This window comes from Sturnus vulgaris, chromosome 1 (assembly GCF_052056855.1).
Source record: "Sturnus vulgaris isolate bStuVul1 chromosome 1, bStuVul1.hap1, whole genome shotgun sequence".
In the NCBI taxonomy this organism is placed as follows: Eukaryota; Metazoa; Chordata; class Aves; order Passeriformes; family Sturnidae; genus Sturnus; species Sturnus vulgaris.
Genome location: NC_142243.1, coordinates 109,949,059 through 109,961,351, shown reverse-complemented (window position 1 = coordinate 109,961,351; position 12,293 = coordinate 109,949,059). Strand labels below are relative to the sequence as shown.

The window sequence follows — 12,293 nt, the reverse complement described above, 5'->3', positions numbered from 1 at the left end:
TATTGCTACTTTTTTTTTTCTTAACACATTCTCCACATGAAAGTGTTTTCTTAAGGAGGAACCATGCCAAGTAAGGTATTAAGTAACTGAAAATAAATTAATTCAAAACAGTTATTAAAGCTAGTGACTATCAAAAATGAAAACAAGTCCAAACCCAAACCAAAAATCTAACTGGTCTCTACTTTGAAGTTTAAATTCCTGAGTAGACCACTCAGAAATAAGAAAAGGGAGAAAAGGGAGCTCTTCTGTATTTCCAAATTGTTGTTAATATTATATTTATTCTGGTACAGTACCGGAAATATATTAATGTGCATCATCACCACATGTGTGTAATATCTTTGTAATATATTGAAAGAAATTGTGTGGAATAGAGGTAGACATGAAACTCTCCTGCAATTATTTCTCACTTTTCTTGTCTGAATATGTCATGTATGTCACCAGTTTGTACTGAAAACTTTGTTGGTGCATTGGTTAGTTCCAAGTGTAGTCACTTACCAGTGTACAAAGTTTGTACCAAGGGTTGCCATCCCAATTTGGTAACATGTTCTAGTCTGAGGATGCCTTCCCAACAAATACACACTTGTAGCTTAAGTCAGCTTTTCCATCTGTAATGAAAAAACCTTTCTCCCATGTGGACCTTAAGCTCCAACCAATTTTCCTAGTGAGATACTAAACAGGAGCCTTGGCTATAAGTGAGACTGATAAGGCTGTTCATGGCTGCAGCTGGAATGCAGACGAAAACCACCCAAGGACAAGCGGTCTCCAAATGTCCTTCTCAAAGTTCCTGCTGGGCAGGGTTATCTCCCACCATTGCTAAGACATTGTGGGAGACAGAACTCGCTGCCCTTGACTGGAGGCTCTCTTCACAATGAACGTGGTACAGTAACTTCTCCCAGACCCCATGTGGCTCTGCTGTGACGATGCTCGCACCTCAGGGACTGTGCCCAGGATGCCAAATGTGTAGCCACATATGTAACTTAAAAAATACTCTAAAGAGGAGAAGTAGCTTTTAGAAGAGCGGGGTGAGACAGAAGACAATTACAATTCAGAAAAAAAAAATCTCATATTGATCATTGAGGGGAGATTTATGTATATTTAGGGGAATCATAGTTTTGAACTTGAGGATCAGAAAGAATTGTGTATTTTTGTAGCACATCCTTGTTCCAAGCCACAACAACCCAACCTGTGCTGTCACTTTGTAACCATAAAATAATTCACAGAGAACAGAGCTGTTTTTATTGTCTAAAGCACATAATTTTTTGATACAGATATATTTTTTGATACAGGAATACAGATTGCAATACACAGACTAAAGAAGTGAGATGAATTTCCAATGAGGTAAATCTTGGGATTATTTCTGCAGAGTCTTGTTCCCTTTCCTTCACAGTTAGGTGTTCATACTTGTACACAGAGAACACTCCTGGAAATTTTATGCTCTCTGCAGGAACACAACAACAGACTGTTGGGAACGAGCAGTCTTTCTACACTAAGAAACACAAAGGACAAAGGAAGTGTCAGTTTCTCCTTCCAAATGCTCCACAACTGATTAAATTGAACACAGCAAACCTCTTCCCTTGAGGATCAGGGCTGACGTTTATTATTTCTAAAAACAAGAGTCCACTGATACCCCATGATGTACCACCAAGAGCCTCATCGCTCTCTTCTGCTCTCTCCTCTGTTCTTCCCTGGCCTATGATTTTTCTGCTCTTGTATTCTTTTCCTTTTTTGCTTTTGACAGGAGTTTCTAATTGTCAGCAAACAGACATAGTTTTCTTTCTGCTTCATTAGAGACAAGGCATTCATCCTTTCTGCATGAGAAAGGCAAAGTTCAAAAGCACAACTAATTAAAAGCAACTAGCAACCAAGTTTGCCTCATAGGCAGCACAGGAAACAGCTTGCCTGTGGACATTTTACCAACAATCTGACTTCTGTGCTCCAAGCAGTCTAAAAAACAACTTTTTGATCAAAGGCTTCCTTCTCAGGCTGAGATTGTTTGCAGAGCGGACAGATAACACTTTGGAAGTGCTAAAGCCATGACTTTGCCATCTTCATGTTTTTGGGAATGACACTAAGCCACCAACTTGAAGTTGTACAATTGTTGGGTCCACACCAGTGTCTGAATGTCACAGGCTGGAATACATGCTAAGAAGCACTAGGAATGTGCTGTACGCCAGGAGGCCATTAAGTTCAGCTGGAATACAGAAGTTTACCTTGATCTGAGTTCAGAAGCCCATTCCAGTTTTCAACCCATTCCAGGGAGGGTTGTTTTTGATGTTGTCAAATGGATAAGTTCCTAGATATTACTGTCTCTTTGGGGGTACTTACTACATGAATGTCAAGTCTTCAAGCTCTTCTGGTCATGACTAATACTATATCAGTATTTATTTACATAACTGCAAGATGCAAAAATCCTAGCATCAATTATTAAGTTTTCCCTTATGTCATAAAATGAGAAGAGGCAGCATGAATCCTAAGATGTAGTCCCAGACAAGGACAGAAAACTAGAAGATAGCTGTGGCTATCCTGGCTGTTCTGCCAGGTGGTGGATGCATGACCCAACTGGCACTGCTGTTCAGAGATTCCCATTTAGCTGCTCGTACTTCAATACACCTTGAAGAAATTTCTCCCACTCTCTCAACTTCTGAGTAATGCCTTCAGGTAAGAAGCCATTGAATCTTTGGCTCACAAACATTGCTTTAGTCCTGATCTCCTCCAAAGACAGAAACCTACTTCAGCTTGAGGTTTTTATCAGATTCTTTTTCCACTTCCAACAGAAGAGGAAAACCCCACAAATCTCAAACAACATAGTCCACTCCTCTTGACAGCACAGCTGACTGCATTACAATGTCCTACTGTGCCATAAAGAGGACAAAGATGGCCAATATGTATAAATGTAGCAATATTTAAAGTGATTTTTTCAGCAGACTTTCCTTGCTAGCTCTGATTGGCTCCCTTTTTCTCTTCCATTCCTTCTGGGCAAAAGATACATTTTATTCCAAGAGCATGCTAAAATGGAGGTAATTCATAATTAGAATTTTCTGCAAATAGAAATATTTAGTTTTTTAAAATGTATAAATTTCAATAATCTTTTTTTTTGTGCACAAAAGTTGCTTAGACTTCTGGTATTTTATTCTTATTTTTGGAGGAGAAATCATTATGTTTCTAGTCTTGCTTCTCGATTTTTACAATTGATTTCTTGCTTTCCAAGATGAAGCAAAATAGTTTTTCTAGCAGCAGAAGTGCTAGACAAGAGATCTACAATTTAAAAATCTATTTAAATCTTACAAAAGTGGCCAACCATCAAAGGGTAAGGAGTAATTCTCACACTTAAGCTCAAAAGCAGCTCCTTACTGTCCTCTAGTGGAGCAGTAATATCCTCATAGACACTATCTGCTCCTTTCTTCTTGTAACTAAACCTGCTGCCCTTGGAGAGCAATCCTTGCTATTTCCATACTTCCTGACTTTATCAGCATCCATTACATCCCTTTTTGTGTGTGAAGAAGTTCTGCTCTGCAATTTCTCCCCCTCTTCTATATCCCAGTTCCACTTGCTCCGTGAATAATTTAACAGACTTCTCCCTCCACCCTTTTCTCAGAACATAAATAGGCTGAATAAAACGGTGCTTAGCAGAATCTCACTGTAATGTCTTATGCACCTTTAAACAGACATCCTCTAGGAGATAACATCTTTTACACTGTGATAAGTTGGTTCCACTATGAGCTGTCAGATAAATCCTACTTTGACACCTTCAAAGTATCTAAAAGGCCATCAGAATGGCAGCTGTAAAAAGCGTCATATTTTCACATTTTATTTATAGAGATCTGAAAATCTTGTTCATTATACTCCTCTCAATTATCCCAGTTCCCACGACTCCATAAGACTCCTCAGGATGTAGCCGTGCTGCTTTCTTTGGAGTCCTTTTTAAACTCTCAAGGCAGAATTGTTCTTTTGTTCTCCTAACCACCACAGCTGGTTTGAGCGTCATGGTTCTATGCTAGAGTGAGGGATTTCGCAGTTTCTTCTCTCACTTTCCAATCCATGGGAGAAGGCTCCAATCCTGTCTGCTTGCCAACACTCACGTCATTGATCTTTTCTGCCATTTCAGTTCCCAACAGCATTGCCCACCCACCCTGCACAGAAAGGTTCCCAGGCACTTCCATAATGAACCTTGCTGTAAAAGTTCCATCTTTTCTTGTCATCTTACCTTTAAATGTTTCCATTATTATTTGATCTTTTACTTTACCTTTCACTTTTACTGATAAAGTTTGTTCTGAGAGTTCTTAAAATAGGATTTATAGTTATTTCTTTCAGAAACTTTCTCAAACAACCTACGTCATAGCAAAATTTACATTTGTGTGCTTCCACTTTTCTTTTGGTGGACGTAGCTTCTACCGTGTAAAGGCTCTCTCTAGTTAAAAGCAGTCTGCTACCCTACTCTTCTTGTTAAAAACTTCTTTTTAATGGATAAATATTCAGAGCAATAGTTGTTCTAATACAATTTTCAAGACACCTGCAATAATTCCACCTTTTGGCAGCACCTGTTTATTTTTTTTCAGTTAAAAAAATTTTTTTTTTCAGGAAACCAGACTTACCTTGGCATGGGTTCTTTGACTGCCTGCTCCAAGAAATGATTTTACAGCGTTGTAAACATTTATAGTCAGCATTTATTAGTAAATACGGGAATGACTAAAGACTTTCATTGTTATTTAGCATTGTTTATGCCTTTGGTATTCCTTAGGATATAAACCCCTGTGAAATGCTGAAGTAAGTAAACCAACTAAGCAGGTAGGATGGGGACAGTGCCTACTGTTATACCTTCCACTTCTCTGCAAGGCCTGTAATTTCAGCCTAAAAGGATTTAGTGTCACTTAGTGTTACAATTAAATTGATCACATTTGTTTTAGTTTCCTTTTTGGGCCTATGCTACAACCTCTCCACCAGCAGAACATGCCACCATTCCTATATAAATACAGCTCAATTTAAATGGTCCTATCCACCAAGTTTTTAAATATATTTTTGTACCCATATATAAAGTACACAAACAGAAATTACAGATATATTTATATATATATAAATATATACAGATAAACCCCTAGATGTATCTGTACTTTCTATCATTTTCTTTTTACTTATGGCATTTCAATAGTTGCTTGCTTTATGATCTCTTGTAAAGAGTTCTCACTGGTTGAGCCCAACTCTGATTGTAGCTTCTTTATTCCAAAGGATCTTAAGGTGATCTTTGGCTTGCCTACTTATGTAGGTATTACCCTGCCTCTGTGATACTGTATATCTTACTTTCCCAGTGCAAGTATGGAAATATATCCCCAGCTACAAAAGATCTAAATATCTCCAGAGAATCCTTTGTAATCTAGATTATGACTATTGCTGTCCACTAGGAGAACTCTGGGCACAGCTGTCACCCAAATTTAGAAATAACAATTAGATTATCTCTATCAATAAATGAGACACACATAAGCAAAGAGATTTCAAGGAAAAAATGAAAAGAATATTGGATCTTGTAATGTAAACACAGAAAAACATGGTGCTATACATTTAACACCAGAATTGAAGAAAGGCACTTAGACTTGCTGGTTTTCACACACCCAAAATATGAACAGTAAATACATTTCATATTTAATACAGCTTTATTCCAAAAAGATATAACCATTATTGCAACATGAGAAAAGAAATATAAGAAAATCCAGAGCAAAATAAAATCACTGTAGAAAATTGTCATTTCTGTTCCCATTGACAGACATTTACTCTTGCAAGAACAACTGATTTCAGTGACTTCAAAGCAGTTACTCACTGACACAAAGTTTACACAGGAATTGCTGGAATTTCAGCTGCTGGCCTCAAAGAAAAAAACAGTAGGAAACTTGTCTGACAGGTGCAAAAACAAATACAAAATGTATTAACACAATATGAAACAAACATACATTAAATAGTTTTGTTTCCTGGTACCTCGGACTTGCAAATGAATTTTATAAAATGTACATATTCAATTAAACAATGTATCTATCATTGTGGAACACATAGTTCTTTATTTCAAGTTTGTATTAACTATAAATATCTACGGACAGGAAAAATGCACTTCAGGCTGTTGCTCCTTACTTCCCCATCCTTTATGTCTTCTGCTCTTTGCCTTTTGGAGAAAACATTACAGCATAAGGCTGACGCCTTTTTGGACGTTGACAGGGAGCAAGATCCTCTTTAATGTATCCTTAAAAAGAAAAAAACCTCAGGTAAGAAATATAATATAAAAACAGGCATAACTTTAGCTGTTTAGCCTCAAAAAATAACTTGTAATTTTTTTTCCTTTTGGGGCAACTGGTTCTGATGTCACATAAAAGTTTTGAGATCTCAGTGTGCAAATATCATTCACTAAAATACTCACTTCTTTCTAGTAGGTAACTGTACAGTAATGCAACACAGACAGTTGACAACGAAGAACAGAATGGAAACTATGAATTGTTCATCTATTCAAAACAAAACTGCACTTTTCATTTTCTTTCTACCAAGGATTTTACATAAGAGTAACAAAGTATGCAAGATTTGCTAATTCAATTCACTAATAAAAATCACTTTTGAAAATGTAAACCCTACTCAGAGGAAACTTCAGGCACATGTGTTTTGTAGGTTTAAACAGTACCTCCCTTTGTTTTAAGAGCACTCAGATTTATTAAAGACTGGAAAAAGTCAAGCATGAGCCTATGGATCAAACACACCTTGAAAGCTTTCTGATAAGAAAAACATAAAAATTTCTATAACATGCTCAACTTAGCTCTAACACTGACAGTGAACAGACATTTTATGCAAGTCAGTTTCAGCACCTGGCTTTTGTCAATTCCTTACCGTTTTTCAGTAACAACATCCACCAAAATGAGAGTAGTAGATTTCTACTTCATAGTTGGAAAATTCTGTCTATGTAACTCAGTTATTTAAAAAAAAAAACCAAAACAACACAGATGGTACAAGATACCAATAAGGAGTAGAAAATACCTATGTTGTACCCCACTACTTTGGGGTGGCAAGAGCAATTGCTCAACATGGGATCTCTCGTATTTTAGTTCTCTTGCTGCACTGCTGTAAAATATTTTCTTTTCCAAGGGAGGGTTGATCTAAAGTCTGCTCTGATACGCTGTTGAAGACCATTAACAACTGAACAGCTCTTACTCCAGCAGAACAAGGAGACAGCCAAGAAGCTCATTTTTAATGAGGCAGCAAGCAGATTCCAAATGGGTAGTAACAAGTTATATGATCCATAAAAATCAAGGCTCCCTGTTCTGACAGATTAAGGACGATACTTGCAACACCATCACAAAATACACATACACAACTCTGGCTACATTTTCCTATGCCTGACCTGACACTGTTATAAGAACAGACAAAAGCAAAAATTACTTGTGCATTAGCTGTGAAACATGAAAGATATAAGTAACTCAGAATTCCTATAGGGCTCCTCACCCCAGCATTTCACCACTTCTGGAGAATTGTACATACAATATACTACAAATTCACCATGTTTTAACATCTTTTTATTGTCACTACCAAGCAGGGTATATGTATGAAAAACTGTCTAACTACACCTTATCTGTAACATTTCCATTATCACCTGGTATTATGAAGCTCTAAAAACACTGACAAAGGACATCAGTAGTGCTGCCTGTCTGTCCTAAGTAAGTACAATCTCTTGGCCTTTGCCTCTGAAAATCCAATTCTTCCTTATGGTTAAAAATACGTCGGGTTTAAATTAAAAACCCCAATTATTTCTGCCTTCTCTCTCTAGGCTCTAAGAAATTTTTCTTATATTCCTTTCTTAGTAGTACAGGAACTGCTAAAACCTGACAATATTTATTAAAAATCATGGCTGCTGATAAACAGACCTCAACAGTGAGAGAGAAAGGCTGCTATGTGAACTAGAGACAATTTCGGGGGGGGGAAAAGAAGAGCTTTAAAAAGTGCTTTTCAAATTGATTTTTGCACAAACCTCTTTCCACACAGGTTTGGGTGGAAGGAAATCCAACCTCCCAGAAATTTTCAGGGGTATTTGGAGGAATATAGCGAAATCTGTGTCTTGAACAGGAAGCCAGTTTCTTCTCTCTCTCTTCTTCTGGAATGTCTGCATAATACTGAATGTAAGGGGGGGAAAAAAAATCCCAGTTAGCAAATTCATACATAATAGAGTGACTGCTTTACACAATTGACATCATCAATCACTGTGTTTATTAACACAGTTATCTAAAAACAATGGTGAGGATAGCCAGAGTAGAGATTCATTATCCAAGTGACAAACACCTGGCAATTATCCTAAAAGCTTACTGAATTTACAGACTAAGTATAACTTTATAATGGCAAATTTGCTAACCTTCTATCTTTTAACATACCATAAGTAACAAGGTTTAGGCATGTGTACAATTACTTATGTCAACAGTTTACTGATTTTACAAAGCTAAGTAGCGCAGGTGTTGAAAGCTGCTGAAATAAATTTTTCAATTTGTTAACTGTCAGCTTGCATTTACAAATAAAATTTTAAAAAAGAAAAAAAAAAAAACCACTACAAACCCCATGCTGCAGAATTATTTCCAGTATTCAAATTTACAGTAGTAACTGCAAACTTAAGTCAAAATGCTTCCTACTTCCTTACCCTCAAATTAGAAGTAAATAGAGTTAGCTTAAGTAGCTGACTGACACTTGGACTCCAGAAATTATCTGCCAGCTGAGCATTCTCTATAGTAAACTGGCTATAATCTTTCACCCCTGTCAGCTGTTCTGCAATGAGAAAAGTATATACTCTCTCCAAACCTTTTTGCTGGGTGCTCCCCTGAGTAGCATCATAGAAAGTTAGGGTATATTTTTTCCATGCAGTTTTTTCTACTGTTTTAATTTGCAATTCTTGTTATATCTCCTAAAAATACAAACCCGGACCTTAGAGCACACAGAAGGTCAAAATATTTTCGAAGTGAACGCATTGTTTGATTCAAGTGGTAAGTCAACAGTCACACAAGAAACCTGACCCTTGTAAAAATGTAAATTGTAAAACAATTCTACTGAAATGGCAGTGCTACAATCCAAAAAGGCAAATTAAAGTTTGTAACTTATTCAGTCAGATGGAAATTGACCTAGACTGGGGAAATCAGGAAAAGAACAGGATACCTCTGTCAACAGAGATTATTTCATGCTCCCAGCTCCTGGCAGGATTTCAGAAAACCTACTTGGAATTGTAAAGTATGCTCATTCAATTTTTACTGACAAAAGTTAAGAACAAGATGTTAAGTCAACAAAATTAACTACAAGAATTCTACAATGTCTGTGTAAGATAAATATTGCTCCATTTGATTTAGAGATAATTAGCAGTGCTCCTTACTTTGCCCTGTAAATAGCCTGAAATTTTAGAAATTCATCTACTAAAATTTGGTAGTGTTGCTTTTTTTTTAATTAAAAAATTTATGATTAGTAAGGAATAATTACAGATCCAACAATGAAAAATACAGTACAGTTTAGTAGGAACAGAAAATAAGAACAATCAAAAATCAAGATACGCATATTTTAAAAATAAATTAGGAAGAAACTTTTCTTCTTTGGCTTGTTTAGAAATCTAATAGGGTTGACAGAGAATGAGAGTTATGTATGTCAGCTAAACAGCAAAAAGAACTCTCAGCTGTTTTCTAGATTGATGTCACTGTCCACAGCATTTTTAATCCACACAAAACATTTGAGCTAGGTTTTTCCATGTGTGAAGATACTGCAATCTCATCCTGTCTTCCCTGTAAAATAATTGCTTATAGAACTCTACAATTTGCAGTTTCAGAAAGGGAACAAGCCCTAAAAACATTCCTCCCATTAGTTTAGCAAAAACTTACATAATTCCTGTAATCTAAATGCATATAAAAACATTTGAGTGATTCTCCTACTCACCTAAGTGTAGCTACACTTAATAACCACACTAATAAATGTTACTTTTACAAGCTACCAGTAACTTCTGCCTACAATCTTTCTCTGATAGCATCACAAGGTCGTAAAAAACCAAAACAAGACTTATCAGAAGTTCGACACTGTAAAGTGAATGAGATGCTTCCACAAAGCTTTAAGATAAGCACTTATGAATGGCTTTAATATCAGCGTGCTGTGGCACGTACAGAAGTTAAATCTCAGGTCTTCTCAGAGTGACCCCACTCACACCACTTGCAGTACAGGGACTGAAGCAACTTACTGATCTCTACCCACTCCCTAAATATTCCCTTAGACTTTGGCAGCTTTACAAATCCATATTGCTCATCAGCAAGCCAAGACTTTCCTAAAGCATCATTTATGCTTTATCCAATACTCCCTTCTTCCACAGGCATTTAATTCAAAGCTAGTTTTATTATAGTGCAATGACACAGCCAGGCATTCCATACGTTCCAAGACATTAATCTTGAATGGTGCAGGCTTAGAAAAAAAGACCAAAAAAGCCAAAATCAACAACAAACCCAAACGCTCCTAGCATTTAATGTAGAAACCTGCTTCTACTAAACTGGAGCTGTGAATGTTTCCAGACACCATAGTTATCCCTCCAACTTGACAGAAAGTAACAAGAACTGGATTTGCAGAGGGAAGACCTGTAGCTTACAGAAACAGGAAATTAAAATGCTTAACACATGGATCTGGAACCATGAAACACACTGAAGGTTGGGGGTTGTTTTGTTTTCTTTCAAACTCTTTAAATCAAACATATTTTTTAAAATGGTATTTATAGTTGACTATAAAAATTAAGCATTTGTATTTAATGAGTTTTACCAAAACTATTTTTCAGAAAATATTTTCACTAAAAACATACTGTAATAAATTTCTTCAGCTAAGTAAATGGGACTTGACTATACAGCGAATAGCAAGAGAATATCTGAAAAATGTTGGTTCTATATACATGTGGAAATTAGGTTGAAAGATTCCAGAAAATCCACCATTGTTCAGTCATTAATCCACACTACTACTGAGTCATCATTTATTAGATCATAAAGTCTATTAATGGCCAGATAAAATATGTTCTTATTACACACATAATTATGTCAATATTTTATCTCTACACCAAGTATCTGAAAGCAGTTTAGTAAATAGAAAGGGAGAAAAAAATGTGTAATGTGAAACCCAAAATTTCGTACTTTTCAACAAGTATTTTAAACAAGTATTTTTGCACGTATTTGCATAAATAGATATATTTTTGCCTATGCTGGTGTAATTACCGGAAAAAATTAACCCAGAAAACAAAGAAAAAAATCAACAAACCCAAAACGAGATCTTTCTAATCTATATCAAGGTACAACAGATCTTACTTATTCCAGCACCTGTAAAGCTCACTAGAGCTTTTGATCTAAAGTCTGGACACCCGTAATAGTTCTTTGACCAGCTAATGTAGTTTTATTAACAGTAATCTTACTGGAACCACGATGTAAGAAGCTCTTCTTTCATACAGATACACACAAAAAAAATCAAACCCAAGACCTTCCATGCTATATGCAGCTACCACACTAAAAACAAACCACCTGCAAACTTGGTTATCCAGCTTTGGTAAACACTTACTTCCCAGCTACTGTGGGTAATGATGATGATGCAACCAGATTAATAATTAAAACCAGCACTTAGATACTGTCATGAGTTAGGAAAATGGAAGACTGACAAATTTGAAAGCACTACTTACTATTTCACATTCCTTACAAGTGTGGCCAAGCAATTTTCTTCTTTCTTCTTTTTTTCGAATAACCTCAATATGAGGAAAATCTAACACAGTATTCTTTCTGAAAAACAAAATGTTTTTGCATAATAGTACTTTTATTTCTTCTACATGACTGGAAATTTCCATTTTTTAGAACATAATGATGGACAGTCAAGAAAAAAAAAGAATTCAGAAGATGTCTAAACCCAAATCATACTGACATTCATAGCTGAATAGAGCATTTTTTTATTAAAAAAAAAGTTTTCAAATGTAATGTGAACTTTTACATAACCAGAGATGTGTACCTCATTATTATGGCTTTTCATAGTGTAAAAGTAATTACTACATAGAAATTATTCAAACATAGGTCTTCTACAGAATATTTCTTTTTATCCAAGATGGAGTTGTGCTTGCAATGATTTCCATGAGAGGAACATATGTTGGGATTCAAGATCAGTAGGTTCTTTTCAACTTAACTGCTCTCAAAACAGTAAACAAGTTTTCCTCTACAAAGAAAACATGCACTGAGGTAAAATATAAGCTAATTGAAGGGCTTGGTATCATTACAAAATGAAGATTCAGACTTCCAATTATCATTATA

At 35.9% G+C, this 12,293-nt stretch overlaps 1 protein-coding gene across 3 annotated transcripts in view; it reads right to left on the bottom strand.

The window, feature by feature from the left end:
• Positions 1–5,498: 5,498 nt before the first annotated feature.
• Positions 5,499–12,293, bottom strand: part of RBBP8 (RB binding protein 8, endonuclease) — a 34,147-nt gene continuing 27,352 nt past the window's right edge. For all 3 annotated transcript variants that reach the window (XM_014871299.2, XM_014871297.2, XM_088173948.1), the window contains exons 17-19: positions 11,678–11,774; positions 7,991–8,132; positions 5,499–6,223 (exon numbers count right to left, since the gene is read on the bottom strand). In XM_014871299.2, coding sequence (XP_014726785.2) covers positions 6,126–6,223; positions 7,991–8,132; positions 11,678–11,774 — 337 coding nt within the window. In that variant the 3' untranslated portion in view covers positions 5,499–6,125. The remainder of the gene's footprint in view (positions 6,224–7,990; positions 8,133–11,677; positions 11,775–12,293) is intronic.